The sequence below is a fragment of the Acinonyx jubatus genome, chromosome C1 (genome assembly GCF_027475565.1).
Source record: "Acinonyx jubatus isolate Ajub_Pintada_27869175 chromosome C1, VMU_Ajub_asm_v1.0, whole genome shotgun sequence".
In the NCBI taxonomy this organism is placed as follows: domain Eukaryota; kingdom Metazoa; phylum Chordata; class Mammalia; order Carnivora; family Felidae; genus Acinonyx; species Acinonyx jubatus.
Genome location: NC_069381.1, coordinates 191,493,511 through 191,509,618, shown reverse-complemented (window position 1 = coordinate 191,509,618; position 16,108 = coordinate 191,493,511). Strand labels below are relative to the sequence as shown.

Genomic DNA, 16,108 nt, shown 5'->3' with positions numbered 1-16,108 from the left:
GTAGGAGATACAGTTCATTGTTATAACGTCCATGTAAGCAAGCTCTCCATCAGGTTCAGACCCTTCTATTTACCAACAAGACAAGCCACATTTTATGATTGAAGTTAATGCCCAAATCTGCCCCAAATGGTATAGCGACCACATAAGGACAAAGCAAACATGACAAATACAAACCTTGTGGAATTGCCTTTCTTTTTTTTTCAATCAATCCTGTCTTTCTTACTTTTTCCAGCCCCAGATGCCTAACCATTCAAAGGAAACCACGGACGAGATCCCCATTTTGCGGACTCATCTATCGGTGCCTCCAGGCCTAGACGCTTCGCAGTGAGGCCCTGGTGCTTTTCTGCAGATCCAGCCTTGAATGCTAAATAACTGTGCTCTGCACACTCCTCTCTCTGCGCAGCTCAGGAAAATGGCAGCTAGAGCAATGAGTGGTTGCCGTGGCAACAAGGAAAATCTGCAACCTCTTGTATTGTTAGGCCAGCGTGTTTACTTGCCTTGTGGGGTGGTGCAGATGGCTTTAGTCGTCTCACGAGAGACATGGTTCTGTACTTTTTTTGGCCCTGCGTACATTAATAAAATATCATATACAATATGCCATATTTTAGATGGGATGGTGACTCCTGCCAGTAAATCTCAAATCTAGGAATGGAGGCAGGAAAAATGAGAGAGGTAAGAAAAAGGCAGGTTCACATTTCCTAAGATGAAAAAGGGAAAGAGAAGCTTAAAGGTATATTCAACTTTTTGCATGTGAACGATGACAAACTTTTCCTCCATTATGTATTTTTAAGCCTTCAGCTTCTAATTCCAGCAACAATAAACTTGCGTATCTCAGTATGTTGATCACCTGGCTGTCTAAGCTCTGAGGAGGTTATAGTGAAAGTCAAGGCTTTCAAAGGCACAGCTCCATTGGTAAGCTCTGAAAAAGCAATAGTGTGTAACCTGGAACAGCTTTTACAGATCTCACGGCTGCAGCAGGAAGGAGACCTGAATAGGATCCCCAGGATGTTGGGAAAACAAAGCAGTTGTGTCTCCAGTTCTGGAGAACTGGAATGGGGGTAACTGGAGAAATGTCCTTTAATCTTTAAATTTACTCCAAGAGATGGCTGATACCGACTTTTGATGATCACAAAGGCCTTTACCCCCTGACTGGTCTTTCTTACTTGTGTTGAAAGCATTGCACCTTAGGGGAGTCAAAATCATGAAAGCATGATTTTTTTTTTTTACGTTTATTTATTTGTTTTGAGAGAGAGAGAATCCCAAGCGGGCTCTGCACTGCCAGAGCAAAGCCCATGCAGGGCTCGAACTCACAAATGATGAGTTCATGACCTGAGCTAAAATCAAGAGTCGGATGCTTAACAGACTGAACTACCCAGGTGCTCCACAAAAGCATGATTTTAAATACTTCAATGTTGTGGCATCTATAAACTTCTGAGAATTGCCCCCTTTCTTGCTCCATTCATGCTAAAATCAAGACTAAAGTTAGGATGTTCTGTCATGCTGAAAGGTACAGGGATGTGGCTGTTCTGTAATAGAAGAAGGCTATAATTGGTAACAGCTGCAGCTGGCCGTGCTGCTCTGAATCTGGCAGAGTGGGGTGTGGGAAGCGCACAGGTCTATGCAGCTGGAGACCTGCAGTCTGGCTGTGGTCATGGGATCTCAGATGGGTGACTACACCAGTAAAGAGGAGGACTGAAAGCTGGTCTTACCTGTCTCTTCCAGTGATCTTGATATGAATGCTAATATGATAAGAAAGATAAGAAACTTAAAGATACGGCTCTTAGGGGCGCCTGAGTGGCTCAGTCAGTTAAGCATCTGACTTTTGGTTTCGGCTCAGGTCATGATCTCATGGTTCGTGGGTTCAAGCCCCACATTGGGCTCCGTATTGATGGTGTGGAGCCTGCCTGAGGTTCTCTCTCTCTCCCTCTCTCTCTCTGCCCCTCCCCTGCTCATACTCGCTTGCTTGCTCTCTCTCTCTCTCTCAATAAATAAATAAATAAACTTAACAAAAAAATTTTTTTTCTAAATAAAAAAAGATGCGGCTACTAATTTTCAGTCAGGATTGGAACTCTAGGGGTACCAAATGCAGTCCTCTTGCTTTCTTCAATAAAGATGAGGCAGAAAAGAGAGGAAAGGTTTATTACAAGCCTTTTATGATTCATGCTTTGGAAGATGATTTAAAATGACTGTTTTAAAACAAACAAAAAGCAGAAAGAGACTCCTAAATAAAGAGAATTAACCGATAGTTGCCAGAGGGAATGGGGTGAGGGGGCAGGGCAAGATGAGCGTGGAGAGGAAGGTACAGGCTTCCAGTTATGGAATGAGTAGGTCATGGGGCTAAAAGGTACAGCATAGGGAATACAGTCAGTGGTACTGTAATAGTGTTGTATGGTGACAGATGGCAGCTATATTTGTGGGGAGTGTATCATAATGTGTAGAGAAGTTAAATCACTATGTTGTATACCTGAAACTAAAGTAACTTTATGTGTCAACTATATTTCAATAAAAAAATAAATTAAAAAAAATGATGGTTTTAGTTTCATTATAATAGCAGCTTTCCTAAATGACTAGATTCTCAATGGTTTCTCCTTTTGTGGGGCAGAGGGGGGGGGCTTTTATGTCATGACTTCTAAAAAGGTTACTTTAGTGAATAAATACAGGAATAATCCTTAAAGTAATTAAAAGTTATGATACAATAAGCGAGTAAATCTATCTACTTTTCTATGGATTGGCTCTCAATTGTAAGAAAAGAGCCAAGATCTAGAAGAATAATCTGTAAAAAAATATATATATAATTTAAAATATTATTGCCTTCTAGAATTCCCTTCTCCCCCTTTCCCAGCCTCAGCACATAAGATCAAAGATAAGCTGACTATGGGTTTGCACATCTAAAAATTAAGAATTATTATGGCCCAGAAATGAAGGTGAACATTGAAAAGCATAGGTAAGAGAGAATGAGGTAAGATCTCTGGTTCAAGTAAGCCCACCTGATGACAAAAGGAAGGAAGAAAGTGATGCAGTGATGGCGTTTCATTTATTATGGGATCTTGTTTTTAGAGAAGAATAAAAATAAACAACCTTGAGGAAAAATTTGTTTCTAAAAATTAAGAGAGGACTATAGCAAAGAAGGAAAGAAGAAAGATCTCTGGATTCAGCCACTAGTGGCTTGGACACCACAACATGTAGCTGAAGACCTGATGTTCCTAGGAAATGTGTCATGTTAAAAGTGCCCGGAGAAGTATCTTTTGTAAGGGAAAAATGCAATATACTGATATGTGAATATACATGTGAATGATACATGTGAATATACATGTATACATGAATATACATTCATATACATGTGAATGATAAAAGAGGAGGCCAGAATATAGCTCCTCTGGTCCTCTTTAATCACCTTGAAATACAAGGCCAGCTCACATTAGTGATGCCTATTATCAATGGTTAGCATTTCTAAAGACTATCTTTGAGATTTAAGGACACTTCTTTTTATTGGGAATGATCTTTGTTTGTGAAACAGTTATATATAAACCATCAATAATAAAATGCATTATTTTATTAAGCAAAATCTAACTGCACATTGAATTATCACTAGAACATCTTCTGTAGATATGAGACAATATCTCACATTTTTCCTTTCCCACAGCTTTCTACATATGGATATTTTATGGACTTAAAAATGGCCTGTTATTTCTGGAGGGAGTTTAACTTAAGAAACATCATAGTTTGGATTGCACACTTCACTCTGGTGACCCACAACTGGCTGCTTACAACTTTTTTTCACTATGAACATACATATAGAACTTTCAGAATCAGTTTCTCAAAGGCAGTACAAGATTCGTGTGATATATGTTTAGTTGAATTCAAAATTAACTCTGGATGGTCCTGAACCCATAAATTAAAAGAAACATCTGTTAATCTCTTTTTAATTTATATTATTTTCTCAAAGAAGCTGGCAAGGACATACTGACCTTGCAAAGAGATTTTTCTGATGCTCTTAAATATTTAATTAAGACCACTGAAAAAATGAAATAGTAAGTGACATTGGTTCTTCCTTGACCAAACACGCTACAGGGATTTTTTTCCTTAGTATATTTCAAGCCTCTATCATCATCAGTAAGATTCAACTGGTGAGAGCCCAAGAGACAAAGCAAGACTTTCAAGAGTTTTCATTCACCATTAATTTAAGCAGGACTTTCTTTCTTCTTTTGCATTCATTCACTCACTCATTCAACATACATTTAGTGAGTTGAGTCCTTGAAGTGTAATGTCAGGTGTTGCAAGATATGATGATGAGAAAAATGTTGGTCTATCACATGATCTCTTGCTTTCCCCACAACAATTTTGCTCCTCATGTCCTCGTCTCTTCATGCTTCAGTTTCTTCAAAATGTTCCTAGTTAGTGCTCCTGACACTCAGGTCCTGCCCTGTTCAAGTTGCATTATACTCAACTTTAGAAAAATATTCCTTGATCAAGAGTGCCCTATCGTCCATATTGACACCACTACTACCACCACCAATAGTATTAATGGTAATTAATAGATACTATTTCTTGATTCATTGACTTTGTACACTTTACTATCTCATTTAATCCTCATTGTGGCCACGAAAGGCAAAAATAACATTTTTACTTCTCTTGTATCCACAATTCCTTACTAATGGGGCATATGTGTCTGTTGAGCACTGTGCAGCTGCTCAAATACTTAAATTAGATTGGACACTGCCACTCTCTTCTCCTGTTCCACATGACTTTCTGCAGGGTACTTGCTTCTTATTACAGCCGAAAACCTGACTTCACAAAGATAAATCTTGAAAAGGATTTTGTATTTATATTTTGTACTGTAATCGAATGTTGAAACTGTGGACTATCTTGAGGTCATGTAGTGCTTAGCAGATGTTGAGTATCTCTGTGTTTCCTTTGAGCATTTAAAATATTCTGCCACACCCCTGAGTTTGCTGCGACTTATCAAGATGCTTCTGTAGGCAATTTGGGAACTTTGGTCCCAAGTAATAATGATCTCTCTTCAACTTTGCCTTTCTATACTGCTCATTTGGCACACAATACATTGTGTTTTGCATTTGAATTGTGTGCACAGGCCTCATGTCTGCTACTGCATCCTCTGCTCTGTGAAGTTCAGAGACCACTCCTTGCAAGTGCCCTGGCACAGAAGCTAATATACCTTGCATATAGAAAATGCTCAACAGTAGTTTATCAAATGAGTGGATTAAAAAAATTACAGCATGTCCTTATGTAATTTCTCTTCAGTTATTTGAGAAGCCTTTAATATTACCCCCATTAATTTTAAGTATATTTTTTGAACAAAGCGTACAGTTGATAAGTGCTGCTGACTGACAGAGTGCAGAAAATCGGTCTTTGAATAAGCAAGGGATGACTCTGAAGGAGGCATTACCTTTCTTATTACTTATAGTTTACCTACTCTTTTTGGAGTAGCATGTCAGCAAGTTATTGTGTACAAACACATTAAATTCTTATGACAGAAAAATCAGAAAGTAATGGTGAAGAATATAGTGAAAGCAAGTGTTTCTCTATGCTGTTAATGCTTTATAATGACTACGCCATCAAGGAAGCTATTATCAATGAGAGTAAGGAGGACTATTGGTAGAAATTGCACTTTGAAAGGAAGTACTTAGGAGTAAGCCAAATTAAGTTCTCCTTCAAGCATCTGTAATATTAGTTCTTAAAAAGCTCTCTGAGGAAGTATGAAATGGTTCCCATGTATGTGTTTCCTTCCCTTCCCTCCCCTCCCTTCCCTATTCTCTCTCTCTTTTTAAGATTTTTTTTTAAGTAATATCTATACTCAACTTGGGCCTTGAACTCACAACCCCAAGATCAAGAATCGCACCTTCCACCAACTGAGCAAGCCAGGCGCCCCAATCTCTCTGTCTCTTTTTTTTAAAAGGCTGGGAGATAGGCTCTATATGGCTTTCTGACCTAAAATGTACATATACTTCTAATCAGTCAATCAGATTTAGGTCCAATAACATTCAAAGCATTTGTGAAGTTTTCTTTCAATGAGTTAAAAAGGCTGAGAGTTAACCAGCAAAAGCACACACACACTGAGCCATCTGTCCATTAAAGTTAAAGTGGTAAAACTAAATAGGGAGATGAGATTAAGAATACAACTAATTTGGGGGAATGTTAGGCTCCTCCTCAAGATTTTTCTTTTTTCTTGGTGTCTATTTTCCCTGACGGACTGGAATTTTAGACCTTGTGCTGGTGAAAGAAGGTCATCATGGTAAATTAATTCAGTTTCAGACTAAACAGACTTCAAAGCACAAAGCCAGCACTGGTGACAGAGGAGCCCTTGGTTACCTGCTGTTTCTCTGTCAGCTGAGGTCAGCTCTCCATTGATGCCATTCTCTTTGGTATCTGAATAGGTGCTCTGTGACCCATGTTCTCCAAAGGCGCCCTCTTCATCCTCCCTGTATGGGAATCCATTGGCGCTTCTGACAAGTCCTTCCCCTGCCCCGCCTTGGTCCTTAATCTCAGGTGGATGTGGATGTGCAGATGCTTCTGTTAGTTGAGCTGACGTCCAGTGAGGCGCCTTTGCTTCATCTTTCCGATCATCTGCCATTCTTCTACACCTTGTGACCTCTTCTGGGATTGGAATAAAAACAATAGCGGCCATCACTGTGGGGAACTACGATCTAATATTGCTAAGATAGGGCACACTTATAGCAAACTCAATAGTTAGCTATGGTCAAAAAAACATGCTCAATATTCGACTGTTAATATCAAGAAAACAGCTGTTGTTAATACCTTTGTTTTTACAGATCTCTTCTGGCATATCAATTCTTTTAATACAGGATCACCATTAATTTACATATATATTTTTTACACTAGTATTTGGCATTTAAGGAGATATCTAACTTTCATTGATACATGATATTGACTATACAGTAGAGTCAAGGAATCCTTCAGGATAGGGAAAATTTGTAGTATGAGAAAATTGGGTAGAAGTATGTGAGAAAACAAATGGCTGAGGGGGAAATGATGAATTGGGGGAAACTACTCCAAGTACTCTTTTAAAAGCAATTCTCAGGGATGCCTGGGTGCCTCAGTTGGTTAAGCGTCCAACTTCAGCTCAGGTCATGATCTCACAGTTTGTGAGCTGGAGCCCCAAGTCGGCCTCTGCACTGACAGCTCAGAGCCCGGAGCCTGTTTCAGATTTTGTGTCACCCTCTCTCTCTGCCCCTCCCCCCACTCATGTTCTGTCTCTCTCTCTCTCTCTCTCTCTCTCTCTCAAATAAACATTTTAAAAAATTTAAAAAAATATTTAAAAACACAATTCTCCCTGAACCCTAGAAAAGACAATGGCTAACACATTAGTCTTTAAAAAAATTTTTTTTAATGTTTATTTATTTTTGAGAGAGAGAGACAGAGAGAGAGAGAGAGCGAGCACAAGTTGGGGAGGGGCAGAGAGAGAGGGAGACACAGAATGTGAAGCTGGCTCCAGGCTCTGAGCTATCAGCATAGAGCCTGATGCAGGGCTTGAACCCATGACAGTGAGATCATGACTTGAGCTGAAGTCAGATGCTTAACCAACTGAGCCATGCAGGTGCCCCCACATTAGCTTTTTCCATTTCAAAGGTGTTCAATTCAAACCAGAGATGGATATGTTTTCTTGGATACTGTATATTAAAAGAGAGTTTTGACTTAGTTTCTCCGCAAATTTTCCTAAACCCTATATATGGATTAAGAGTATATATAGATATACTAAGATTTTGTCTTAGTATATCTTACATAGAGAAAAGATAAAAAAAAATACAGTATTAGACCTACATCCTACCTTATAATGTTATTTCACAACTAAGTCAAATCAGATCTGGAAAAGTTAAATTACTGACATGTATCAGTAACTGTGAATTGTAGTACAGTTTGAAAAAGTCATGGAGTAGGTGTTTTGTACACATGAAGTCAGTGACAGACATTGCATGGCCTTCACTTACACACTGATGGCACTAGGTTTAGACATGTAGTTGATAAGAGATGATTCATTACTCGCTTCTAGAAAGCTGTTGCCAGCAATGTAGTCTTATTCATGGCCTACTGTTCCCAGACTGAGGATAGAGACATAGGCCATGACTGTCTCTGATGGAAACTAAGAACACTTTCCCATTTTCTTTTTCTTTCCTTTTTTTTTTTACTTTCCTGTTTTCAAAACAGTAACTCAAGTAAAAACATCCAAACAAGCAAACAAAATTGTATTAAAACAAATCTTCCTGTTACTAAGCTCTGTTTAGAGACATCACAAGTAAACTAAGTTGTAAAGAAAGTAAGCTTTCCCACCAAATTCCTAACAAGCATTTGTCTTTTTTTTTCCCTCAAATTTCAATGTGTTCTTCAGGTTCTCATTCTCGTTTTCTATTCATAGCTGGAAGAGCTAGATGAGTTAACTCATTTAAACTAATTTGACTACAATACCAAACCTACCCCCAAACTGCTTCCCATAAGGGTTCTATTTATTGTCCTTAAGAACATATTTAAAAAGTGATATGAATTTAGCTTTCAAAGCATTGATTGAAGGGCTTGTGAATAAACCAAGGAGCATCCCTATATCACCGACAATGTGTAAAGAACTTTATCCCCAGAAGTGTCTCTTCAACTGTAAAGCAAGGACAATGATGCCTAGTTTATTATTGTAAAGTTTGAACAGAAAAATATACAGGGCAGGGCGCTTGGGTGGCTCAGTCGGTTGGGCATCCAACTTCAGCTCAGGTCATGATCTCGCTGTCCGTGAGTTCGGGCCCCGCGTCAGGCTCTGTGCTGACAGCTCAGAGCCTGGAGCCTGTTTCAGATTCTGTGTCTCCCTCTCTCTCTGCCCCTCCCCTGCTCATGCTCTGTCTCTCTGTCTCTGAAAAATGAATAAACCTTGAAAAAAATTAAAAGAAAAAAAAGAAAAATATACAGGGATCAGCACAGTCCCCGTCATGTCCAATAATTAACAGTTACAATCTCTGTTATTGTTGTTAGAATTATACTACTAGCCATTATACCACAAGTCATTATATATAAAATATTTTAAGTAGTTTTCTGGAATTATTGCCACAGGAACAAGAATCTGAAAACTTGGTACAATAACAAGAGTTACTTGCAAATCTGTCTCCGGATATTATATGGGACTGAAAGAATGTTCCAAGGCAGACATGGGAAATGTCTGAGACATGGAAGCCTGATAGAAGGGGTGCACCGTCAGAATTAAGCACTCCAGGTACACATCTGAAATCTTCCCTACATCTTTTATAAAGATGATTCTGCACTGTTCCAGACTCCATTATGTCATTGTCTTCCAGTCAAAAATCAAAGGACCTCATTTAAGTATATACAGATTATATTTCTTCTCAGTTGTTGCAGCATCTTCTATGTCCAATGGGCTGAAGAAATTATGTGGATTCAAACTGTCACCTTTGAATTTGAGACCCTTGGCTCAGCATCCTTTTTTTATATGCCTTGATTTCTTTACTTTTCTTTACTAAAATAGTTTAATTTAAATTTCCATATTCCTACATTATCCAATCTAGTTTGCATGCTGAGTAAATACTCGTAAGTAGCAAGTTTCCCCCAAAACAAGTACATGCCTTGTTAATGCCACTTTAAAAAAATTAATAGGCTTGTTTCCGATTCTGTGTCTCCCTCTCTCTCTGGCCCTCCCCCATTCATGCTCTGTCTCTCTCTGTCTCAAAAATAAATAAACGTTAAAAAAAAATTTAAAAAAAAATTAATAGGCTTTATAATTTTAGAAGTTTTAGATTTATAGAAATATTCACCAGATTGTACCCATGCACCCCTGTACACAATTTTCTATCACTAACATCTTACCTTAGTATGGTATATTTGTTATAATTAATTATAAAATATTAATATATTATTATTAACTAAAGTCCATAGTTCATTTAGATTATCTTAGTTTTAGCTAATGTCCTTTTGTTGTTGTTGTTCTAAAATTCCATCCAGGATACATTACATTTCATTGCCATGTCTCTTCAGGTTCCTCTTGGCTGTAAGAATTTCTCAGACTTTCCTTGCTTTTGATGACTTTGAAAAATACTGGTCAGGTATAGATAATTCCTCTATTGAAATTTGTCTGATTTATTTCATGATTAGTCTTGGGTTATGTGTTTTGGGGAAGAAGACAGTCAGTGGTAAAGTGCTCAAATAAGCTTGAGAAATGCTGAGCTACAGAGGCATGTATATAACTTGAGGTTTTTAAGAGTTTTTGATAAGCTACTGGACTTTTGAATCTTAGGGATGGGCAGTGATGTCCAAAGCATTCCAACCAGTTCAGCATAGAAAACTTTTTTTGATGCCATGTTTATTAACATGTCCAAAAGGATTTGGGAAATTCTTAGGTTTGCATTTTAGCCCTCGTTTAACACCAAGAGTCCTAGCCACAGATAGTCCAAGTAAATAAAACAATATAAGAACCCAAACTCCTAGCTAAAACTGGCAGTTTTTTCCCCAAGGCTCTCTGAGGAAGATTTGTCAGTGACCAAAAATCTTCACCTTGAACCTAAAAAACCAATGCCTTATTGGGGACAGTATCAATTAATTATCTTAAAATTAATTACCTTAAAATGTTAAGATACTTTGTTTTAAAGAAACCAGGCATTTACAAAGTAAACAAACTCCTTAATGTTCAAAGCTTTAGAGCTTTGGATTCTTTTTTTTTTTTTTTTCCAGTTAATCAATAAAAGCTAATTTTGGAAAAAGAAAGAGCTGTCTGGTCATGCTGCTCCAATTAATATCAGAGGCATAAATACAGGGAATTAGTTACCTAAAATTCATTATTTGACTTCCTGATAAGACTATTCAGATAATACACTTTAAAACACTTGCAGACGAATCAGATGCCACTTTCTAATTTGTTGGGTATTTGAAATGTACATAGTCTAACCATCTATTAAGTGAAAATTACTTGAGGAGATTTCAAGCTACAATCATCATTGCTCTGACAAAACTACTTTGACAGAAAATATGATTTGGAAAGATTTTCTTCTGCGGTACTGAAAAGTTGCTGGAATCAAAGGACACACTATTTGGCCATACTAACTTATAATCACAACATGGTATTATGAAAATCCCACACATTCATGGTAAACTTCACTTAAATTCCTAATCAGTGTTTTAGGGTCGTAGATTATTTCCACTCCTCAAAATGGTTTTACAATATAGTTAAAAGTGACCACAGCTTCCTTTCATTTCTTCTTCCTGATATAGTCTTCCTTTACCTGAATCTCTCTGAAAACCGTGAATGTAGTATTAAAAAAGATAAGAAAGCTGAGATAAACTCCAATCCCCTCCAAAATATAGAAGGAAACTTGTGAGGTACTAGAAATTGTAACATCCATTCCTACTGTGTAATGAGAAAGACTCTATTTTCCATATCGCAAAAAATCACAGATCCTAACTGCTCTGAACAACTGAACAGCTGGGGATCTGCCACACAATCATCTTACTTGAGAATTAAACTGAAAAGCTACCTGAATTCTTCCCCTCATCCCTCTCTTCCAAAAGCCTAGCTTGATAATGTGGGCAAGGAAATTATTAAGTTAAAAAGAACTGTACTAAGTCCGAGACATTGACTTCCAATGTACAACAAATTTGCAATGGGAATCTTACCTGCTAGGGCTAAACACAAGTGCCAATATCAGTGAGGATACAGCTACTTGTAATATGGATTTTTATTTTTTTAATTTTTATTATTATTTTTAAGTAGGCTCCATGCTCAGCACAGAGCTCAATGCAGGACTTGAACTCATGACCCTGAGATTAAGACCTAAGCTATGATCAAGAGTTGGACACTCAACCGACTGAGCCACCCTGGCACCCTGTAAAATGGATTTTTTAAAAAGAGATCTTAAGGGTTCAAATTTCTCTTTATATCAGAATGAGATATTTCACTTGACTTTATCATTACATTGCTATTATGCTGCATATTGCAGGCCCCAGTATTCATCTCAATTAAGATACACAGTTGGAAAGAAAGCTGAGAGAAGATCTTGTGCCACCAAAAATGTCAGTCATGGACTTGCGTGATAAGTTTCAATCTTTGCCACCATTTTTTTTATTTAACAATTTCCTGCTGATATTTGAGACTTCTCTAAGAACAGAGTTCTTTCTTCTTTCATCAAAAGTCTAGCCTTTAAAATTCCAGTTCTTAAAATTCTAGCTTTTTGCTTCTGCCAAAGGAAACAATCAACAAAATGAAAAGATAACCGGCAGAATGGGAGTAGATACTTACAAATGACATATCAGATAAAGGGTTAGTATAGAACATCTATAAAGAACTTACCAAACTCCACACCGAAAAAACAAGTATTGCAGTCAAGAAATGGGCAGAAGACATAAATAGGCACTTCTCCAAAGAAGGTATCCAGATGGCTAACAGCCACATGAAAACATGCTCAACGTCACTCATCATCAGGGAAATACAAATCAAAACCACAATGAGATACCACCTCACACCAGTCAGAGTAGCTGAAATCAACAACTCAGGAAACAACAGATATTGGTGAGGATGTGGAGAAAGGGCAACCCTCCTGCACTGTTGTGTGGGAATGCAAACTGGTACAGCCACTCTGGAAAACAGTATGGACATTCCTCAAAAAATTAAAAATAGAATTACCCTATCACCCAGCAATAGCACTACTAGGAATTTATCCAAAGGACACAGGAGTACAGATTCGAAGGGATACATGCACCCCAATGTTTACAGCAGCACTATTGACAATAGCCAAAGTATGGAAAGAGCCCAAATGTCCATAAACTGATGAATGGGTTAAGATGTGGTGTATGTATATACAACGGAATACTACTAGGTAACAACAACAACAAAAATGAAATCTTGCCATTCGCAACAATGTGGATGGAACTGGAGGGTATTATGCTAAGCAAAATAAGTCCATCAGAGAAAGATAGATATATGATTTCACTCATATGTAGAATTTAAGAAACATAACAGATGAACATGGGGAAGAGAGGGAAAAATTAGATACAAACAGAGAGGGAGGCAAACCATAAAAGACTCTTAAATACAGAGAACAACAAACTGAGGGTTGATGGGGGTGGGGAAAATGGGTGATGGGCATTAAGGAGGGCACTTGTTGGGATGAGCACTGGGTGCTATATGTAAGTGATGAATCACCGGATTCTACTCCTGAAGCTGAGACTACACAGTATATTAACTAACTTCAGAAAAAAAAAAATTGTAGCTTTTCCCCCTCAACAATGCATGCTCTTATCCCAGCTGTTGAATCCTTGATCACTGCTACACTCTAAGTCATTTCTTTGATGACTAATTATTTAAAAAATGTAAGATTCATTACCATGTGGCAATCTGTCATTAACTTTTGATTCTAGGGATATGGGCCAAATGATATGACTTGGCATTGATCAGATTTCCAACCTCTTAAAGATTCAATGTATACCACCGTATATTAAAACCAGAATGAATACAGTTTTTCTACAGATTAAGTTCCAAGTCGAAATGGCATATGGATTAATTCCTTGTCTATTTGTTTATGTAAAATCATTCAATTTTGTTTTTAGATACAATTGATGCATATATGTTTAATGCTGCTAAGTAAAATAAGTACTTTTTCACATATTGGGTAGAAGGTTTTAGTACCATGAATCAGGAGCCTTATAAGTAGTCAAATCTAGATAATTGTAGTTAAGAAATCCCAAGAAAGAGAAGAGCTATACAAGTAAGATACACAAGGAACAACAACAACAACAACAAAATTAAATGCCTAACTTAACATAAAACATGTCTGTATGGCAAAATTCAATCAATAGCTTGGGACAGATAAATTCCAATTTTTAATTATTTAGTAAATAAATAAGTAAATATATCAATATTGTAACTAATTTAGGTTCCTGGAGATACATTTTGTAGCTTATGGATAGGTGTACCAGTCGGCACCACTATTATTTATCAGATTACTCGAATATTTATTATAATATCAGTAATTATATTTCTCCTATATTAAGATTCTACTATATTTAAATACATCTGCTTTTCAAATTGCCCAGGTCTAAGACTGTAATGCTCTATGTTTCAAAACTCCGGATTTTATCTGAGTATCTATTTAGATACTTACATGAATTCATATATATCTATATGCACTGCTTTTTGTGTGTGTGAAAAAAATTTGCACTGGCCTACAGGCAACCTGAAAGTCTGCTTCTAATTGTATAAAGCCATTCTTGAAAACATTGCCTTTTGTGATATGATTGTCCCTTGCACAAGAATATACACAATAAAGTAATTTATATTGGAAATTCAAATATATTTATTTTGCTGATTTTTGACATTTCCTAGACAATCAAGTAATGTATCACTTTTGATATCTTTCTTTAATTACTAGGAACTTTAATGCTCCACTGCAGTATTTCCCAGCCTAAGACTGTGGTACTATGTTCTGTTTTTAATTGTAAAACTTGTCAAATCTTTTCTGAAATCAGGCAAACTATATATTATAAATAAATAATGACCATGCCTATTGCCTTCTAACAATTTACTTTAAGGTATCACTCTTTTGAGAAAATTATATAGGGGCGCCTGGGTGGCTCGGTCAGTTAAGCGTCCGACTTTGGCTCAGGTCATGATCTCACAGTCCGTGAGTTCGAGCCCCACGTCGGGCCCTGTGCTGACCGCTCAGAGCCTGGAGCCTGTTTCAGATTCTGTGTCTCCCTCTCTCTCTGCCACTCCCCTGTTCATGCTCTGTCTCTCTCTGTCTCAAAAATAAATGTTAAAAAAAAATTAAAAAAGAAAATTATATAATATTATTTAGCACACAGTAGCTCTCATATTATCCCTCATGTATGTAAAATGAATAAAATACAAAAAGACTTAAATTTTTTCCACAGAGAACATTTATAAGGCCTTAATGTTCTAGATCTTTCAGATAGGTTATAGGTTAACAAAGTCACACGACAAATATGAGTTCTTGCAAAAACTAACAGTTTTTTTTGTTTATTTTTGTTTTATTATTTTTTTTAGAGAGAGAGAGCACACTCACACACACACACACACACACATGAGTGGGGGAGGGGCAGAGAGAGGGAGAGAGAGAGAATCCCAACCAGGCTTTATGCTAGCAGCACAGAGCCTGACTCAGGGTTCCAGCTCAAGAACCCTGAGATCATGACCTGATCTGAAATCAAGAGTCAGACGCTTAACTGATCAAGTCACTCAGACGCCCCTAACATTACTTAGTTTTTTAAAAACAGTATTTCTCTTTTATCTATCTTCCGTAGAGTACTCTTTTAATTACTATTCTAGCAAATGTTGGTACTAAGTGAATGATAACTTTAAAATGAGAAGTGACTTATATTGATGATGTCCAAAAAACACATTTTTGTTGGTTCTCCCTAAAGGTTTAATATATGCACGTTAAAACTTAATGCATTTTAAGCCCATTTTGAAAAAAGAAGCATTTTCATCTAGACCTCCATCTATCATTGGACTACCTGAATCCTGTACTAGCAAAAAAATAGTGTGATAAGCTCTGATAGTTCCTATACTTCCTGTTCTTTACAACAAGGAGCAAATAGATACATTTATTTAAGTGCACCAAGCAAAAGTTTCTAGGAACATATGCCCTGAACACTTGAAGATAACAAGAAAATAAGATACGACTGTCACATTTTCTCCACTATTTCAAGGGAAGAAATAAAAACTAAGTAGAAACACCAAGAATATAATGTCCTTACAGCTCTATTGTCTTCCTGAAGTACCAAGTGAATTTCTTTTCTCAGGGCTAAAGATGCAAATCAGAGACACATTGCACTGAAAAGAAACCATTTTCTAATTTTCTGCCTACCTAGTTGGAGGTTTTCATATTTTTCTTTCAAAGTCTGAAAGGGGTCATGCAAAAGTAAGATGTACACAAAGAAAACATGATAGTAATATACAAACTGTCCAAAATGCCATTTAGTCTTCAGTTGGGTTTCAAATATTTGTTAAATGTTGAATGAATTATTCATCAATACCCAACCTCAAGATAAACACATAGAAAAGGTTCTGTCAGCTATGGGATGTTAGGCCAACACTAGCTCACTGGGTGAGAAGAGAATCTTTTTGAAC

At 37.1% G+C, this 16,108-nt stretch overlaps 1 protein-coding gene across 43 annotated transcripts in view; it reads right to left on the bottom strand.

The window, feature by feature from the left end:
* MAP2 (microtubule associated protein 2) overlaps positions 1–16,108 on the bottom strand; it is a 280,818-nt gene that overhangs the window by 71,287 nt on the left and 193,423 nt on the right. For 40 of the 43 annotated variants that reach the window (XM_053215732.1, XM_053215734.1, XM_027051957.2 and 37 more), the window contains one exon: positions 6,331–6,615. In XM_053215732.1, coding sequence (XP_053071707.1) covers positions 6,331–6,592 — 262 coding nt within the window. In that variant the 5' untranslated portion in view covers positions 6,593–6,615. Of the gene's footprint in view, positions 1–174; positions 1,033–6,330; positions 6,616–16,108 lie in introns of those variants that run through there. The other 3 variants (XM_053215718.1, XM_053215720.1, XM_027052009.2) reach the window with 2 other exon arrangements.